Source organism: Saimiri boliviensis, chromosome 15 (assembly GCF_048565385.1).
Source record: "Saimiri boliviensis isolate mSaiBol1 chromosome 15, mSaiBol1.pri, whole genome shotgun sequence".
Lineage (NCBI taxonomy): Eukaryota > Metazoa > Chordata > Mammalia > Primates > Cebidae > Saimiri > Saimiri boliviensis.
In genome coordinates this window covers 78,589,868-78,610,484 of record NC_133463.1, presented here as the reverse complement: position 1 = coordinate 78,610,484, position 20,617 = coordinate 78,589,868, and the positions used below count along the sequence as shown (strand labels likewise).

Sequence of the window (20,617 nt, the reverse complement as noted above, 5' to 3'; positions counted from 1 at the left end):
TCCCTAGCTTTCCCTCCTCTATACTAAGTAATGCCTCTTACTCATCTTCAGAGTTTCTATTTTCCACCCTTTTAATCATCTCTTGATCTCCCCAAGCTTTTCTGCATCCTTCTTTAAATGCAGGTTCCAAATTGGAACATAATATCGTAGCAAGAGTTCTCACCATTAACTGGGTCACTACCTTTTCAGGTGGTCATGTGTTATTGTCATTTATATGAGAAAGTCAGCAATTTTATCAGCATCCAAAAAGATGAGATGTAAAACTAACAGTTCCTTTTACAGTGGGCTGAGCCTGCTTTGTGGCTACAGATTCTGATTTTGGAGTCTGAGGCCTTTAGCAACTCAAGCTTCAACTGTTTTCTAAGAAAAATTTGCAGACCCACAAGCTCCTGCTACCCTTCTAGGTTTGTTCACAAGTTCTCGAGTACAGGAATCTTCCCAAGCACTATTTCCTCTTAGGCAAAATTCTCTTGTACTTGACTCCTGGTTCCATTTCTAAATCAAAGGTACATGCATTGAACGCGGAATCCCTACTGGGTCTCTCACTTCCTCTCACAAAGCAGTTTGCTTTGGAACAGATAGATATGGGACAAAGGGCATTGTTTTCTATATCTAATGTCATTGAAATCACAGAGGGAGAAACATCTTGAAAATGGTCCAGAGAGCACAGGAGGGTAAACAGAAATGTTTAATGCCTATTATTTAGGAGAGGTGGCAGTGTGTCATTGAAGTTGTCTTGATTGTATGCCATCTCTGCTATTTCAGACTTTGGCTCACTGATGTGACTTGTCTCTAACTCCCTCCCCCTCTCTTTTCCTAAAAATTGTAATTCCTCAGCTGGAGAGGCACCTGGTACTAGGATTTTGAGAACTACAGCTCTCAATTGAGACAGGGATATAGGTTCAACTAAAGAGTTTTATTGCTTATTTCTGCAGGCTTCTCAAGTTCGAGCACAGCCCATCCCAGGCACTCAAACATTTCATTCCTTGGTCAGCTTCTGCAGGAAGGAAGAATCCTAGCCATTGTCCAGCATGTGACCTTGGGCATGGGCAGACAGGAGAGTGTCTTGCCCAGTGTTAATATGTGGCAAGACTTCCTAAGTTAGCATGGCTATCTGAATACTGTAGTGTCTGTTTTATATGTGTGACCAAGAGATTTCCTGATAAGTTATATTAAATCCTTCTCAGATTTTCTCTCTCCCCAGATATTGGGGTTCATTAAGCACTGCCTCACAGGTAGTAATTGTCATTGTACTTCTGAGAGAAGCAATGTAAATTTTGCATGACAACCAAAATTCGTTGAATCCATGGATATTTGGGATATCAGTTTGGGGATGATTGATTGATCATTTTGAATGAATAAATGCAATATAGCTTAGCTACATTTCACAGTAAGATACAGTGTTAAAAGTGCAAACTGTTGGTGCTTAGGTATGTGTAGGTTCCAGAAAGGTGCATTTCCATGGATCATGCCCACTGTTCATTGGAAGTAAGGTGAATTATTTTTTATTCTACTCTGAAAAATCACCAGGATATTTATGCACAGTTTAAAGACATTTAGTAGGACACCTAATTTTTTTCCCCATCTTTAATGAGATTCAGAGTTCAAGTGGGGTAAATAAAACTTTACTAAACTTACCAGCTTATATTTGAGGGCAGAAACTTATCTTCTTGCAGTAAACTTTGAACAATGCTCAGTGTCTGTTTCTTTGTTGCTGAAAATATGTTTTTGTACCACTGAGCAGCCCTTGTGAAGTGCATACTTGCCCTGCAGGGCACTGAGCCTGCAGACAAGAGAGTAGAGTTGCATATAACTTCTCTATTTTCCCTTTTTCTCCAGTCTAACAGGCAACCAGCTAAGTTGAACCTTCTCACCTGCCAAGTAAAACCTAATGCCGAAGACAAAAAATCTTTTGACCTGATATCACGTGAGTCTTTTTTCTCTCTCTGAGTTGGTTATTGTGGCTTCTAACACCTGCACATTTTCATTCTCCAGATACTTAAACAGCAGCTTTTCCAAGCAGGGCTCCTCAGAGTTGGCATTTGAACAGGTTCTTGTTATTCCTGCATGTGCAGCTCTGGAAAGATGCCCCAGGTCTCTGAATTTCCACTGAGCCCACCTGCAGTTGACAAGGCATAGCAGTGTCAGATCTGACCAGCAATAGAATGGAATCTAGTATTTGTACATTGAACTAGACCAGTGCTTGACTGCGAGTACACAGCTTTATCCCCTTGGAAAGATGTTTCTAAGTATATTCTCATTTCTCTCTTAGATCTACTGAATCACAGTTGTTGGTATAAGGCCCAGACATAGTTTAAACAAACAAACAAAAATGCCCCTAGGTGATTGTAATGGGCACCTGTGGTTAAGAAGCACTCATGTAGACTTGGGAATGCAGGTATGCCAATGTCTATGTACAACAAATTTGCCCAGAGTTATATCCCTGCAAAATCTGGCTCTTAAAGGAAAAATCATTTCTTTGCTTCCAAGCAGAATTGCCTTCAACCTTCGTGAATTGATGGCACTGCACCCTATCACTTTTCTATTTCTTGGTTCAGAGTTTGTTTTTCTCTTGTGATGAGAGAGCATAATGAGCTACCCACCCCACAGCCTGTAGCCTGTGCTCTCACAGTGTGTAGAAAGTTGGAGGAAGATGTTTTTCCTCTAGGCCAGCTCCCATGGGTATGCTTATCGACCCACACTGTAGCTGAGAGGACCTCTCTTTCTAAAGAGAGGATGACAGTGCCAGTGAAGTGACTCTCATGAATATCCTGAAATCCTGCAACACTCATCTTAAATATCCCTCCTTCTCTGTCAACAGCCCAGCAAGGCAGGCCAACAGCCAAAGTGCATGATCAGTGTATAGAAGCACAGAAATATTTTTCTGACCTTCAAAACCCTTTTGATGCAATTATGTGAATGGAAGCTCAGAAGGAGTCCTGACCCAAAAGATGGAATTAGTCATGAGGCTCTTTAGATGTAGTGTAAGCTGTATTCTGCAGCATCTGTATGAAGTTTAGATCCCCTGTGATTTTCATGACCAAGAGATTTCTTGGGTTATTGGTAAGAAAGAAATATGAAAATTTGGAATTATTTTATGACTTCAAAAAGCCAAGAACCCCTAGTTATGAGAATATATAGGTTATTAATAATAGTTGTCAGTTACAGAGCGTCTGTTAACATGTCAAGTGGGGAAAAAAAAAAAAAGCATTGTTGCTAATCCTCACAAAAGCCTTATCTGTTAAATACATTATTGCTAATCCTCACAAAAGCCTTATCAGTTTTCCATTTACAGAAGAAAAAACTGAGACTCCAGGAGGTCCAGCGAGCTACACAAGGTCACACAGCAATAAAGCAGAGACCCATCCAAGGCTCTCAGGCACTGCCACCCATGGCATATTCTTTATTGTTTTGTTTTGGTTTTTGTTTGTTTTTGAGACAGGGTCTGTCTCTGTCACCAAGACTGGAGTCCAGTGGTGGCAACCACAGCTCACTGCAACTTCAGCCTCCCAAATAGCTGGGACCACAGGTGCATGCCACCATACCTGGCTAATTTTTAATTTTTTGGTGGAGGCAGGGTCTCCCTATGTTGCTGAAGCTGGTCTTGAATTCCTAGGCTTAGGCAGTCTTCCTGCCTCAACCTCCCAAAGTGTTGGGATTACAGCCATGAGCATGGTGTGTTCTTTGACATACATATTGTCTCTCTCTCCAGGGGAGATGAAGGGTATGAATGCCTAGCCTGTCACACAGGAAGTGCTCAGGATGTAGTAGTTTGACCCGAATATGTTGAAGCTTTCTTGAAATCCTGAATGTTAAAAAGAGCTTCCCTCATGTACAGCTGCCCAAAGTGTCCAAGTTAGGGCACGCCTTCCCTTACCTGGATAGCAGAGATTGAGCCCTTCTTCCTGCAACCCAATTGATCCAGAGAGTAGCCCCAACATCTGGGGCACAGTATGCCTAGTGTTGGGGTTTTGGGGCTATTCTGTAGGTAAGTCAAGACCAATGGAGAACAGTAAATGAATCATTTCTGAAAAAGAAATTAAAAAAAAAAAGAAAGAAAGCACAGTAACAGTTAAATTGAGAATGAAACAGAAAATGCTGAAGTAGCTGGCACTCTCCAGTTTATCATGAAAACCCATTTGGATCAAATAGGACCTTCCCCTCTCCTCACTGTTTATTCAGAAGCGGTGCCAGATGTTTGCATGGTATTTGTGGTTATTTTATTGCATTCTTGTTGCTCTTAAGGTATCTTGACAGAATGAATCATGTAGCTATTTTATTGCTGTGTGACCTTGTGTGAGTCACTGAACCTTTTGGATCCTCAGTTTTTTCATCTGTAAAATGAGACACAGAAAAGACTTTTGTGAAGATTGGCAGTAATATACACAAGGCACCTGGCTGATACTGCTGTAAAACTAAAATAATATTAAAATCCTACTTTTACTGGGTTGTTTTTTTTTTCCCCAGAAGCTTAAATTTGTGTTATACCTGAAAGAACACTGCTTTTTATGGTTTCACTTATTTTTCTTTTTTTTTTTAATTTTAGATAATAGAACATATCACTTTCAGGCAGAAGATGAGCAGGACTATGTAGCGTAAGTAGTTTTGAAATAATGGTGCCGTGTCTTGGATTGAAAAAGCACCTCTCTCTTTACTATATACATGAACATTTTCCTTTCATTTGTAAGAACTTCTCCTGGTGGCTCCATGCTTCTTTCTCGCCCGTGGGCTGTCACATGTTGCTCTTCTCTCTGTCTTTGGTTCTCCCTCTTGTCTACTCAGTAAGTTCTGGTACCTCCAGCAAGATTCTGCTTTAGCCCCACCCTCTCTGGGGTTATTGCTCCCAATTGTCTGCCCATGGCCTTTTTATACCCCTCTGTGATCCTCTGGTGCATGTCTGCAGCCCTGTGGAGACCAAGAGCTTTTTGAGGGCAAGACTGTGCCTTGTGCATGTTTTAATCACATTCCTTGACCTCAGGAGGGGCCTTTGCTCAGTTTTTGGTGGCCAAACATATCAGCCAGCCTACCTGGACACTTGACCGTTACTGTTAAGAGAAGCAGGAGAGCCGGATTCTGAAGGAAGGAACACCGGCAGGTGCCTTTCACTGGGGTAGACAGTCAATTAAGGGGAACCTGATAAAGTGGCCAGGACCAGTTTTGATATCACTGGAGTACTGCACTTACCTGACCAGGTATGCAACCTTAGACAGTCCCTGGCCCCTTTTTTAAACACTATCCCTGGTCCTGAGCCGTCTTTATGCCATCTTCTTTCTTATAGCCTACACTGAAAAAGGCAACGTGTGACTATTACAAATCTCAGCTGCTTGGGAGAGGGTTGTTTTTGTTAAAGTGCGCTATTGGTGTTCACTTTTTTTTTTAATTTCTAATGAGTACTTGGGGTAATTTGGACCGAGTTTCATAAACTGTCAAACTTCCTGTCCCATTAGTGGCACACAGTAAATGCTATGTTCCTCTCATTTCTTTCCTTTTTTATTCTGGAGGGTCACAGAATTCTTCTCCTACCCTTTCTGCCTTACACTCACCTCTTTTCTCTCTTGCACTTGCTTACTTGCTTTTGCTGTTGCTCATACACACACAGTCTTCTCTGGGGAGTTTTACCCTTTTCCGATTTCAAAGAACAAATGATAAAGGATCAGAAAGAGAATAGAACATGGGTAGAAAAGATACAGAGATGGAAGTAACAGGGTGGGGAAAGAAAGCTGAGAGAGAAGGTAGAGAAACAAAGGAAAAGGAGGAGAAAGGTCTAATTAGCTATTCATTATTTGAATATTTAATGAATGCCAGCTGTAAGACAAGACTATGCAAAGCCTTGAGAATACATTAAATTAGATGGAGCTTCTGCCCTGAAGGAACTGCATCTCTACTGAAGGAGGCTGTCGGTGTGATATAGTGCAGGTGCGAAGTGTAAGGAGAGGAGGCCATGAGCTGAAGGAACAGACTCAGGGCACACACCGTCATGGCTTCCTGGGGTTGTTGCTCAGAGATGACTTCCTAGAGGAAAGTAAGCCTCCAGGTAGGAGGCTCTGATGGCTCAGAAGCAGGAGGATGGAATAGGAAGGAAATGATTGATGACTTGGTGTTATGGGTATAGAGTTGGTGGACTAGAAGGTGACTAGAAGTCAAATGAGAAAGGAAGAAGTCAGAGGGCTGTCCTTCCACCCACAGATTCAGGGAGAGGTACTGTTTATAATGAAAATGGTAATATTTATTGCGATGTTACTGTCTTATTAATCCTTACAGCCCTGACTTTTGTCCCTAGTTTGCAAATGAGGAAACAGAGGCACAAGATGCCCATGGTAACAGTCATAGTAAGCTAGGATTTGAACCCAGACAGGATTCACGGTCACCTTGAAATAGCGTTTCTCCTTCTCTGATTTCATTCTCTCCTCGTTTCCCTTTCTCAAAGCCCTAAGTGAAACACAGGTGAGTAATTTGGGTGAGGCAGGGAACACAACCGCTTTCTCTTTGTTCCCTTGTGACTCAAACTCAGGCCTTCAATATTTTATTTACTCGTAGGACTTACAGGTAATTCAGTCCCAGTTTTGTTAGATACTGGTTTCCTGCCCATGAGGTTTGACATTTCTCAGTAAAAGAATTACTTGGCCCATCTCGAAGCTTTTGTACTTGGTAGTTTTGTTTTGTTTTCCAGACAAGGTCTCACTGTCACACACACTGGAGTGCAGTGGCATGATTATAGCTCATTTGCAGCCTGTCTCCCAGGCTCAAGTGATCCTCCTGTCTCAACCTTCCAAGTAGCTAGTGCTACAAGCATTTATCACCGTGCCCAGCTAATTTTTTTTTTTTGGTCAGTAGCCGTGAGGTCTTGCTGTTTTTACCCAGGCTGGTCTCAAACTCCTGAGGTCAAGCCATCCTTCCACCTCAACTCCACAAAGCGCTGGGATTACAGACGTGAGCTACAGTGCCCAGCCTGCATTCTCTTTGGGTGCTGATAGTGAGAGGGGAACTTTGTTCTGAGTGATGTAGGAGGTAATGGCAGTCCACAAAGAAAGCACATGCCCCAGAGCGAAGCCATAGTTCTTCACTTACTTCCAGGTTACATAAAGGCAGTTTTCACTGCATTGAGTTTATTTTTCATGTGAAAGTGTTTGAAGAAATTGAATGAAAAAATTCCTTCTCACTGAGGAAAGTATACAAAGAGCAGATGCTTGTTAGACTCATTTGGCTTCTAATCCAGGCTCTGCTGGCTAGTGGTTTTAAAAAAAAAAGATGAGGTGTCTCTATGTTGCCTAGTCTGGACTTGAACTCCTAGGCTACAACAATCATCCTGCTTCAGCCTCCCAATAGCTACAACTACATACATTCACTATTGTGGTTAGTGGCTTTTTAACCTTAGGCACATCATCTGGCTTCAGTCTTCTCATCAGTAAGATGGGATTATCTACCTCAATTGCACGATTTTGAGAGGATAAGATATGTAAAGCCCTTAGCACAGTGCCAAGTTACTTTTTATCTTCTAAAACTCAAAGGGACTTTTAAAGTATTAAAATATATTCATATACTCTTTATGCTTTTGAGTATGCTTGTTACTTGAAAATAATTTAAAAGTTTAAAAATATTGTCATAAATGATCATTGTGATTCTTGGTCCTTTTAAAATGTAGCCATTTCATTCCACCAAATTTGAATTATTTTCTCTAGAAAATTATCCTTTAAATATATTTTTTTCTGATTATCATGACAAACTTCTTTATTTGTCATGAGCTCCTGAGTAAAGAGGCAAATGGAAGGAACTCTGATAAAGTGAGTCAACAAAAGTGTTTTCTTATCTCCATCTGGTCTGACACAATCCAGCCAGGACCTTAAGCAAGTCATATAACTTCAGTTTCCTCATGTATAAAGTATTATAAACCCTAACTGAGAGGCATGTTGGAAGATTCTACAGGTTGAATATCCCTTATTTGAAATGCTTGGGACAACAAGTGTTTTGGATTTTGAATTTGGGGTGCTCAATCTGTATGTCAATAAGTTGTAAGTATTTAGTACATATTGGATACTGGCCAATATTAGCCAAATTCTATAATGCGTGAAGAAAGCAAAATAGAGGCTTTGTAGTCAAGTGAAAAATCCAATAACATCAGTGTCACTGATAGAATGCAGTTATCAGTCCTGTTGAACCCAGGTTCTTGAGTTGTTTTTAACAAAACAATTTCTAGTTTCTAACTCGAGATTAACTGATAGAAAAAATACTGTTTAATCTTCTAAAAGTTACAAAATCTCCCTGTTCCTGCCACATCAAATTCCTAGACTGTTGGTTTTGAAATGTTCAGTTTTCCACATTACAGTAGAAGTTAATTTTATTTCTCCCAACATTCTGAAGGTGAGCGCCACCTAGAGTCAAAGGTGTGACTTGCATTATTCACATAGTCCAAAAACATAATTTGTTTTTTAATTATTATGCTATCACTATTATTCAAAGCCTTTTGTATAGTGCTTTGTTTCATATCCATTTTATTGAGTGATATATGAAAAAATTAGAGACTTGGTTCTAAACCTTTGTATTGCCTGTTGAGAATAAACATTAGCTGTCTATGTAGTAACTAAGAAAACAAAACAAAACTACAGTGGTTTGGAAATGTTCTTCATTTTCTTTTTAAAAAATAAATTTGGCAGCCAGGCACAGTGGCTCATGCCTATATTGCCAGCACTTTGGGAGGCCAAAACAGGTGGATCACCTGAGGTCAGGAGTTCAAGACCGGCCTGACCAACATGGAGAAACCCCATCTCTACTAAAAATACAAAATTAACAGGCATGGTGGCACATTCCTGTAATCGCAGCTAATCCAGAGGCTGAGGCAGGAGAATTGCTTGAAGCCAGGAGACGGAGGTTGTGGTGAGCCAGGATTGGGCCACTGCACTCCAGCTTGGGCAACAAGAGCAAAACTCTGTCTCAAAAAAGAAATCAGAAGAAGAATAAAAAGTAAATTTGACTTTTTTCTCATTCACGAAAGTAGTGCTAGCTCATTATAGTTTTGAAATATTATAGAAAGCACAAAGTCGAGCAATTCCTCTATCAATTGTTTTCTGCAGAAAATTACTCAGAGACAACCATTTCACATTGGTGAAATTCTTTTTGGCCTTTAATACATATATATATTTAAATTTGGGATTATATGATTATGTTAGTCTGTTCTCACACTGCTATAAAGAAATACCCAAGACTGGGTAATTTATAAAGGAAAGAAGTTTAACTGACTCACATTTCCACATGGCTGAGGAGACCTCAGGAAAGTTAAAATTATGATGGAAGGGAAGCAAATAAGTCTGTCTTCACATGGCAGCAGGAGAGAGAAGTGTGTGGAACAGAGATGGAAGAGCCCCTCATAAAACCATCAGATCTCGTGAGAACTCACTCACTGTCATGAGAACAGCATGGGGGAAACCACCTCCATGATCCAGTCACCTCCCACCATGGGTCTCTCCCCAGACACATGGGGATTATGGGGATTACAATTCAAGATGAGATTTGGGTGGGGGCACAAATCCAAACCATATCAGTCATATAATAGATTTTTTGGTTGTTGATTTCACAAAACACTGTATTATAAGCATTTATCCAATGTCATCAAAAATCATTTGAAAATGTACACTTTAATGCCCACTTAACTGTTCTACTTTGTGGTTATTTCATGCTTTATTAATCAACACCCTGTTGTTGGATTTTTAGGTTATTTTAGTAGCAAAGGGTTATTTTGTTTGGGACATACGGTAGTCATACTGTATATAAGTAAATAACCTGAACTCTTCATTTAATATTATAAATGTCATATTTCCATATTAATATGACTTTCTCATAAGCATAGATTTTTGTGGCTCCTAATGAAATATCTCTTCATTTTTCACTAGTAAGTGTCCCCACTGACATGGTCTTGCAGAAAACAAACACCTTTTGCTAAACTCCTTTTCCTGTCCCCTGTCCATTCCTCATCATTGTTTTCTTATCCTTGCATTGAATGGGTCCCTCATTGAGTCCTCTCCATTCCAACATTCCCTTTATTCAATATGCCCACACTGAAATTCAGTCTCCTTGTATATTCGTGCAAGTCCTCAGTTATATTGATTTTTTGCTTTTCTCACTCATCTGCTCCTCTCCCCCTGTATGTAACTTTCCATTCTTTAACTCTCACTTTCCTTCAAGTTGGATTTACTCGTTTTTCCTCACTTTATTGCGATTTTGGGAGGGGGAATATTTCTCTTTCGGAATTACTTGACAAAAGTAGATTTTTTAGCAGTGCAGGAAGAAAACAATGGCCATGCTCTTATAAAGGCCTTTTTCCTCTTATGTTTTTGCCAACAGATGGATATCAGTATTGACAAATAGCAAAGAAGAGGCCCTAACCATGGCCTTCCGTGGAGAGCAGAGTGCAGGAGAGAACAGCCTGGAAGACCTGACAAAAGCCATTATTGAGGATGTCCAGAGGCTCCCAGGGAATGACATTTGCTGCGATTGTGGCTCATCAGGTTTTTGTCCCATATTTGAACCAGCTTTTATAACATCCTTTCTCTTTCTGTAGAATATTAAATGATCTAGTTATTGAAAAGCCTTAACCGCAGTGGACACACTCACATACACACACAAAACACATTTTCAGCATGATAATTCCCACCGTTGAGCTACTTTTACCTTGCTATTTTCTCTACCTGGAAAGCCCCTCTTGCTCTCCTAGATGTCACTGCCAAAATACTACCTTTCCTATAAGGTCCAGGTATATAAACAGCATGGACATTATGGAGAGAGTAGGGGACATGGAGTCCACATTTTATATGACAGTCTGCCACTCACAGCCTGGACAATCTCACACCGAGTCCCTCTACTATTCTGATTCATAATTTCCATATCCTAAAAGTATGTATCAGTCTCTTTCTATAGCATGGTGGCTCATACCTGTAATCCTAGTACTTTGCTGAGGCAGGCAGATCACTTGAGGTCAGGAGTTAGAGACCAGCCTGCCCAACATGGTGAAAATACAAAAACTAGCTGGGCAAGTTTGCAAGTGTCTGTAATCCCAGCTACTCGGGACGCTAAGGCAGAAGAATCATCTGAACCCAGGAGGCAAAGGTTGCAGTGAGCCAAGATGATGCCATTGCACTCTAGCCTGGGTGACAGAGTGAGACTCCGTCTCAAAAAAAAAAGGAAAGAAATGGTTTATGTTAAATTAACTGACATATGGTACATGATTTTCCTTCCTTCCTACTCAGTCAAACCCTCCCTAACCTCTATACCATTGTCTCCCAGACTTGTATTTTCAAATAGCACTATATTATCTATGTATTGGCAGCAGCTAACATTGAGTGCCCCTACTGTATTGAGAATCACACTAGGTGTTTTGCTTATCTCATTGAATCTGCAGAAGCCATGTGAGCAAGATCCCAATACTCCCATTTTCCCATTTTACAGATGAGGAAACCAGGACTCAGAGAGGTTGAATGACTTGCATAACGTCACACAGCTAGTAGGGGTCAGAACCAGGATGCAAACCTGTTGTTCTTAAGCACTCTATACCTTTTTTACTGTTTTACTTGTGAAACTGGATTTTCTACACAGGATGTCATAAGGACCTCAGAGAAAAGTCTCAGATTTTCTGCCATTATTGTGTACATGTATGATAGTGACACACAATGTCAGGAAATGGCAGACACTTAGTAAAATCTCAGACATTGACCAGTCAGAAAGAAGCTTGACCCAGAGAAAGAACACTGAAGATCTTGCTAACATACAAGTAATAGTTCCCACTGTCCTAGGGCCATTGGAGGTTGTAGAAAAAAAGGGCTTAGGTCCCTAAACATTTGGTGTTCATTATTTACAGCCATCTTATTACTAAGAGGTGCTCCTGGGGAAGCCATGACCACGAACTGATGGGTTAATGTTAGTTACAACTTGGAGGTTAATGATGGCTATAGAATCCATTCACCTGTGAGCAGTACTTCATAGACCTTCATTCAGTCCATCACTGTCAGAGGTGATAGTGGCAGTGAGGGAACATCTCTCACAAGGCCTAAAGGTATTGCGTAGGATCTCGTAAGAAAAGCCTTTCTCACATTTTCACAAGGATAAAGTGTTTAATCTTGTTTTCATTTCAGTATCAAAAGGAAACTGTTATAGTAGTCCCTAGGCTAAACCACAAGAGTCCATTTCTTTAAGTCTTTCCTTCATAGTTCTTAACAAGTCGTACTGCTGTTGTTTGAGCTTCCTCCGTAGTTGGCACACTAAAATTAAATGTCTTGTTTGTTTCATTGTCTTCAAAATTCTTTCCACAGAACCTACCTGGCTTTCAACCAATTTGGGTATTTTGACCTGTATAGAATGTTCCGGCATCCATAGGGAAATGGGGGTTCATATTTCTCGCATTCAGTCTTTGGAACTAGACAAATTAGGAACTTCTGAACTCTTGGTAAGTAGTGACCTGTACTTGGGAAGATTAATATTGTCATGAGTAATTTTAATAATATTGTTTGTATTTTTTTTATTCTGCTGAGTACAAAGAATTGTAATTCCTGAATTTTATGAGTTTGCATAGATGTTTAAAATGTAGCTTTTATGGTGTGTAATGCTGTTTCTGTTTCCTGTTTGAAGAAAGAACAAATCATACATGTCTATAATTAGCTCAATGAAAGTGGCTCTTTTCTTTTGGGATGGGCTTCTTCAAAACTATTTTTCCTTTATGAATTAGTTTTCATATGACTCGCTGAAATAGCAGTTAAACTCAAATGTTCACATTACTTCATGGCTTCTGTTATAAGTAATGACTGAAGAGTTTATTTCAATTTTATTTTTTTTATTTCTAAGTTTGTGAAAGTACACATGAATTAGGAGTGGCTTGTTAACTGTTGTTATAAAACCAGCTACTCGCTAACCCATAACTGCTTTTCTTTTTGAGACGGAGTTTTGCTCTTGTTGCCCAGGCTGGAGTGCAATGGCACAATTTCTGCTCACCGCAACCACCGCCTCCCGGGTTCAAGTGATTCTCCTGAGTAGCTGGGATTGCAGACATGTGCTACCACGCCCAGCTAATTTTGTATTTTTAGTAGAGATGGGGTTTCTCCATGTTGGTCAGGCTGTTCTCAAACTCCTGACCTCAGGTGATCTGCCCGCCTCAGCCTCCCAAAGTGCTGGGATTACAGGTGTGAGCCATTGCACCCTGCCAATAACTTCTTTAGGTGGTAAGTGAAGAAATTGTGTAAAATTGCGGTGCTTGACTTCTTAATTCAAAAAAGGAGTTATGTACACTTAAACTTGTTTTCCTTTAACCTCTGTACTTCCCCATCATGAGTCACCCAGATCTGGAGTTGTCATCAGGTCCAAATAGCTCCCCAAGATATACCAAAAAACAGAAGGGGAGTCCTACTTGGCATCCCCCAAGTAGGAAGCCTACTGGACAAATGCCCTGTCTTGCATAATTTTAACAGTGGTGCACTGGGAGAGAGAGTCTTTGTACTAAGAGTGAAATTTTTTAAAAAAATATGACTTCTCAGACAGGAGCCTCACTGTTGAGCAGAACCTGAGTGAACCTGGGCTCAAAAAAACAAGCTGAAAGTCTAGCTTATCATTAGCCTTGACTGAAGAAAAGTACCAAAATGGGCATTTAGTAACCCAGTTAGCAGACCTGGCCATGTGAGCGTTCACTAAGCAATCGTTATCTGTCTTGTGTTCTATGCACAATACAAGACATTCCTTTTAATTTAGAAAGCAGGAAGTTACCATGCTGATACTCAGCTCCCTAGTTCACTTCTGGGTTATAGAGAAAAGACAGTGACCTAACATCTGAAACACGTTCTTCTTTAGTGCAGAAATGATGTCACTCATCTCCTCGACCTGTATTAATGAAATCCAGTTTGATGACAAGAAAGAGGAAAGTCCAAATCCCAAATATTTGCCCTGCAATTAACCCAAGATTTTTTTCCCCAAAGACCTGGTTGCATGTATGTTTCTTAAACTTTGCATCCCAAAATTCATGAAATGAATAGAGGCCCTTCAGGACAAATTATCTTAGAATTCTCTTGAAACCAGAAGCAAAATGCTTCCTGGGTCCTCTGCTACCTGCAGCATCTTAATCTGTTCACAAATACAGAGTACTCCTATGTCCTTTTCTGTCCAGGGAGTAAATGTGTTCAATATGAAAAGGAGAGGGGATGGTGGTTGAAAAGCTATTGCTGTTTATTAAAAGTTTAACCTATGGTTAAACTCACATGGAGCCTTCTCTATAATCTCAGATCGTTTGTATGTGTGTAGGACCAGATTCTGTTTTAGCATTTATCACATAAATGTAGACATGATTGATTCCTTGTCAGTGGCCCCACTAGACTCTGAGCACCTGTGGAAAAGGAACATGGTTTACCCATCACTGTGTTTCCAGCACTGAGTTTGGTGCCTGGCACATAGCAGATGCTCAGTAAATATTTGTTGACCAGATGGATGATGGTTTATGTTCTAAGTCAAATGAGGGAAAACACATACTCAGAAATCTCAAAAGTAAATTATAGGACACTTTTAACTAGTAGTAAAGAGTTTGCTATATTGTGTTTTTTTTTTTTTTTTTTTTTACTTTCTGTTACAGCTGGCCAAGAATGTAGGAAACAATAGTTTTAATGATATTATGGAAGCAAATTTACCCAGCCCCTCACCAAAACCAACGCCTTCAAGTGATATGTAAGTATTTCTCATATATTGAACTTTTTTTTTAAGATTCTGTATTTTTCTACCCTCCCAAAAAACTTCTTAGTTTTTTAGTTTTTTTTTTTTTTTTTTTTTTTCGTGCAAACCCCATTATCAGGGGAAAGTAGAGTATTTAGAAATGTATTTCCAGAATGCACAGATTCTTTTCACCCTCACCTTCCCCTCTGTAGTTGCAGCTGAGTGCCTGCTCTGTGGAGCACAGATTGTCATGGGGGCAGTTCTCTCAAAAACATGACGTATTGTGATAAGTAAGAGACATTCAAAGACAATTGGAGATCCCTGTTAGCCTGGCAAAAATCCAAATGCTTACAAACCCACTCAGCAAGATTGTGGGGAAACTGACATTCTGTCTCATAATATTGCCAGTGGAAGTACAAAATGGTACATTATGAAAAACAAATTAACCATAGTTACGAAAATTATAAATGTATTTACCCTTTGACTCGGCAGTTCCACTCCTGGGAATTTATTCCTGTTCTGTAATAGAAAAAGATTAGAAACAAAGAAAGTATCCATCTGTAGGCATCTGATGAAATACTCTATGGTAGAGCCACACAACAGAACACTATGCAGATGAAAACAAAAAAGGACAGATTACACTGAAAAGGCTTTTCAGAAGTTAATTTGATCATAAAACTACCATGAAGAAATAAGATGTAAGTTATTTTACCAGCTTGGTAACAGTAAGTTCTCAAGTACACATACAGTGCAGTTTTGTCCACACTATTATTTTTGAAATGTTTGTGTGACCGAAACCTTGAAGACCCTGCTGTCGAATTAACGTCGTAACAGCATGGATTTTTATGTCCTGTTTCTCATGTGGGAAACAGTATCAGCGTGGCCTGGTCAGCTTCATGCCTCATCTAGTCATTTGGCCTCTGTAAGGCTTTTGCCTTCAAAATGTCAGTGATTCTATAGTATCTCTAATATAGTGGTTAAGGCCATAGATTTTGAAGCCACACTGCTGGAATTCATAGCGTAGCTCTGCCATTTCCTAAACTATGTGACCTTGGACAAGTGACTTTGTTTCTGCCTTAGTTTCCTCATCCAGAACATATATCTACCTCGGAGAGTTGTGGTAACAAGGGGCTTGAGTACAAAGTGCTTGGAGCAGCCAGGCATGGTGGCTCACACCTGTAATCCCAGCACTTTAGATGGCCAAGGCAGGCAGATCACAAAGTCAGGAGATTGAGACCATCCTGGCTAACACGATGAAACCCCATCTCTACTAACAGCACAAAAAATTAGCCGGGCATGGTGGCACACACCTGTAGTCCCAGCTGCTTGGGACGCTGAGACAGGAGAATCATTTGAACCTGGGAGGTGGAGATGCAGTGAGCTGAGATCACACCACTGTACTCCAGCCTGGATGACAAAGTGAGACTCCGTCTCAAAACAAATAAGTGCTTGGAGCAGCATTTGGTCTGTAGTAAGTGCTGTATAAGTATCTATGAAAATTGTTATTATTGGTCTGTAGTAAGCGCTATGTAAGTATTACTACTACTACTACTACTACTACTACTACTACTACTACTAGTTTTGTTTGGTTAGTGACCCAGAGGCATAAAGTGAACCTCGTGTAACATGCAGTTTAATCACTCATTTAGTCATTGATCAATCCTTAAGAGGCAACTTCCCTGCTCCAGGCACTCTTGTAGGTGCTGAAGATACAGTAGCAAACAAGACAGAGTTCTGTCCTGCTTACATTCTGACTGAGGAGAGGAAAGCACAGGAATTAAAAAGTCAGTATACATTTACACATTGTATTAGGTGTTGTGAAGAAAGTACAACAAGAGGACGTGTTGAAGTGTGTGGAGAAGGGGGAGGGGACTTTTTTTCGGGTTGAAGATGGGGAAAGCAGAGCTGAAGGGCATAACGGCCCCTCCCTGTGGGGAGCAGCCAGGCAGCTGAAATAGTCATTGTGGGTGCCCCAAGGTGAGTAAGGCATATTTGAACTATCACCTGAAAGAAGTTGTGGCAGGAGAGAACTGAGCATTCGGGGAAATGCTGGGCAAGATGGAGATGGGACCAGATCATGTAAGTCATGCACTGCAAGTGTCATTGAGAAGTTTTAAACAGAAGTGACATGATCTGCATTATGTTTTAAGTTGATCATGTGATATTGGTTCTCAACCAAGGGTGACTTTGCCCTCAGAGAATATTTGGCAATGTCTGTATACATGCAGTTGTCATGACTTGGACAGGTGCTACTGCACCCAGCAGGTAGAGGTCAGGGTTGGTGCTAAACATCCTGCAATGCATAGGACAACTGCCAGATAAAAGATTTACCCAGCCCAAAATGTCAGTAGGGCTGAGACTGGGAAACCCAGCTGTAGCTGATGTGTGAAGGACAGACTTGTGAGGAGTATGGTGGGGCCTGGGAGCCTATGGAAACAGACAGGGGAGAAGCTGTTAGACTTCAGCTTCAGATCCACTGAGCGCTGAAGATAAACTGGACAAAGGTGGTAGCAGTGAAGGTAATGAAATGTAGTGGACTTCCCAATATGTTTTGAAGTGAGAGCCAACAGGATTTGCTAATCAGTTTTAATATGTGATGTTTAAGACTCTGTCAAGATGACACCCAAGGTTTTACCTCTAGGTAAATAGATGGTAGCTTTAGTGAAAATGGAGTAGAAAAGGAGAGGCCTGGGTTTAAGGGGACAGAGGAGAAAAGTTGTCTTTATCAACCATAGCACTAGAATTCTAGTGTCCAGATTTCCAAACAAATCTATTTTCCATTCTCCCTATTACTCCACTGTCAGAAAACCTTAAATTGTCAGGAAACCATGGGCTGAATGCCCACAAAAAGTTGAAGGTATTGTGCCTAGTAAGAGGCCAGATACTTCCTATGGCCACAGAATTAGAGACCTAAGGGTAGAGGTGATTTTCAAGGTGATCAAGGTAATGTGATACCTGAGCGCCCTCTGCATCATTTCTTCCAAATAATTGTGTGGCATCGCATGATACTTCCAGTGACATGAAGCCATCTGCAGATGTTCCTGAAACACAGATGAATGCACGGAAACAGAAATGTAAGATCTACCTCCCCGCAACTTTACATCTTGAAGTCCAGTTCTGCCCTTATGGATAATAATAGGAAGGAAGCTTTCAAATGAACCCCTAAGACATGCATCATTCTTCGTTCCTTACCCATAATTTGCTTCCTTGGAACAGGCATCTGTGATTACTAATGTTTTACAGGTTAGGAAACTGAGGCGCAGCATGAACTTGATTTACCCAAAGTCACATAGTTAGCATGTGGTCTCAGACTTGAATCAAGAGCCATTTAATTTTTAAGTCTGTTGCTCCATTCATCAACACAGTAACTGCCTTTCACACTTTATATAAGACACATGCAGCAGAGCCCTCAGAAGCCAGGCTTGGGCCATTCTTTCAGTTACTGGAAGTCTTCTAATTCATCAGGCTCTTGCCATCCTAAAGGGACTTTGACCTAAGCATAAAGGACACCGATGAGCATGAGCACTTTGTTACTTAGTAAATCAGTTGGTCTTTTCTCAACTGCATAGAGTTGAGAAAAGACCAGAGGCTGTGTGCCATTATCAACCAGCTCAACTCTTCTTACTACCAACCCAGAATGAAAGAAAAAAGTACCAGCGCAATGTTAAACTGTGTTGCCTGACTGTGAGGTGTTGGAAATAGCAGCAGCTTCCACAGGTGGAATGCATATTTTTGAGCAAGAAAGTTTATATCCGTTGTGTTAGAGACCTCTCAGAAGGTAGAAAACACTTCTTAGACACTGTACATTCTTTAATTCAAAATATACCAATGTCTTATCTGCATTTTCAGATTAAAAAAAAAAAAAACAACCTAAAGCTCATGAAGATTAAGCAGTTTCCCACGGTCACATAGCTGGGATGCTGTAGAACTAGGATTTAATCTGAAGTCCATTTACTCTCTTTATTAATTAGCTCATGTAACTGGGAAATTAAAGGGATGGATTCAGGTGCAGCTGGATCCAGGCTGTCAGACAGCGTCATGTGGACCCTAGCTCTCTTTCCCTGACTCTTACCTCTCCTTTCCTCTGAGCTGACTTTCATTTTAGTCTTTGCCCAAAGGTGACCAAGGCAACCATTGGGCCACTTAAGTCATATACTCACCCCTGTCGCTGGGAGGTAAGCTCAGTCCTACCAGAAACACTTGAACTGAAGTGAGAAAGGCTATTTCTCAAGAGAAGGGAAAAGTACCTCACCCCTTCAGACTTTGGGCATGTTATCCATGTGGTCTCCTGCTCCCACACCAAAACCTCTGCAGGAAAGATAGCTCATCTTCACCCCTTTAGAGCTCAATGCCTGGCCTGGGGTAGTTGCTTCAGTGACAACCTTTCTGAGCCTCAGTTTCTTCACCTATAAAATGGAGAGTTATGGCTGGATGCATTGGCTCACAGCTGTAATCCCAGCACTTTGGGAGACCAAGGCAGGAGAATTGCTTAAGCTTAGGAGTTCAAGACCAGCCTGGGCAACATAGCAAGACCCCATCCTTTTAAGAATTTTATAAAATAAATAGGAGTTAGATGACAAAAATCCTTTCCATGAAGCTCTGAAAACTGTTAATTGGTCTTTCATAATGTGTTTAACTTCTTAAATTTTTTAATTTCCTCATATATAACAAGAGTTTGAAATATTTATAATTGATTTCTCATGCTGTTGGTCAAGGTGAAAAAGAAATTTACTGTGATTTATGTGCTTGTTTACTTTGTAATTATATTTATTACCTATATATATTAGTTAAATACATATTATTTTCTTTATTCTGTCTCTATTGGAATAATTTTGTCTAAAACCTGGTTTGTTGAATGGTGAAAAAAAGCATATCTTAATTAAAATAACCCTTCTCAAAGAGAAATATTTGTCAGAAAAATGTAAACCTTTCTTAGCACTTGGAAAATAAAAATGCTTTATTTTGTCTTGTGTTTTAGGACTGTACGAAAAGAATATATCACTGCGAAGTATGTAGATCATAGGTTTTCAAGGAAGACCTGTTCAACTTCGTCAGCTAAACTAAATGAATTGCTTGAGGCTATCAAATCCAGGGATTTACTTGCACTAATTCAAGTCTATGCAGAGGGGGTAGAGCTAATGGAACCACTGCTAGAACCTGGGCAGGTAAGTCCTCACTGAAATCATAGGATAAAAAGTAATGTGGAAAATCAGTTTAAAAGGTGACTTATTTTAACATTATACCATACAGTGAGACTCTTATACATTGGGTGACCATGTCTAAATCAAGAGATTTTGAGAGTGAAAATGTCTGCTCCTTATAATTACTTCGGGGCAACTAATGTATGTCAAGCTTCCCTAGGTAGAGCTCATGATCACTTATTTATACTTTTCCTTCCCTTTTCAGGAGCTTGGGGAGACAGCCCTTCACCTTGCCGTCCGAACTGCAGACCAGACATCGCTCCATTTGGTTGACTTCCTTGTACAAAACTGGTATGGTTTTTGTTTTCTCTATTGAATTACCTGAATATGCCTTATAAATTAACACGAACCAGTCCTGTCAGTGGCCTTGATCAGGAATTGGCAAGCTTTTTCTGTATCACGCTAGATATAAAACATATTTTTTACTGGGAGATGTCTTGAAATGTAAAATTCCATCCTTTGGGTTGTGGAGTTTTTGTTTTCTCTAAACAAAATCTGATCTTTAAAGTTAATATATATATATTGGCTTTGCAGGCATGAAGTGTCTCTGACAGAGCTATTCATTTCTGCCATGTTAGTGTGAAAGCAGCCATAGACAGAGTGTAAACAAGCAAGTATGGTTCAATTCCAATAAAACTTATATTACTTTATTTATAAAAACAGACAGTGAACTAGATACGGCCTACAGGCTATAGTTTGCCACCCCTTGACCTTTATAAATGTAAAATTCTGTCTGTATTCAAAAC

General features: G+C 40.2%; 1 protein-coding gene across 6 annotated transcripts in view; it reads left to right on the top strand.

Moving 5' to 3' along the window:
* The window catches only part of ASAP1 (ArfGAP with SH3 domain, ankyrin repeat and PH domain 1), a 417,488-nt gene that overhangs the window by 326,102 nt on the left and 70,769 nt on the right, over positions 1-20,617 (top strand). For all 6 annotated transcript variants that reach the window (XM_074387136.1, XM_074387137.1, XM_074387138.1 and 3 more), the window contains 7 exons: positions 1,840-1,927; positions 4,547-4,595; positions 10,336-10,499; positions 12,297-12,430; positions 14,594-14,685; positions 19,649-19,835; positions 20,077-20,162. In XM_074387136.1, the coding sequence (XP_074243237.1) occupies positions 1,840-1,927; positions 4,547-4,595; positions 10,336-10,499; positions 12,297-12,430; positions 14,594-14,685; positions 19,649-19,835; positions 20,077-20,162 (800 nt within the window). The remainder of the gene's footprint in view (positions 1-1,839; positions 1,928-4,546; positions 4,596-10,335; positions 10,500-12,296; positions 12,431-14,593; positions 14,686-19,648; positions 19,836-20,076; positions 20,163-20,617) is intronic.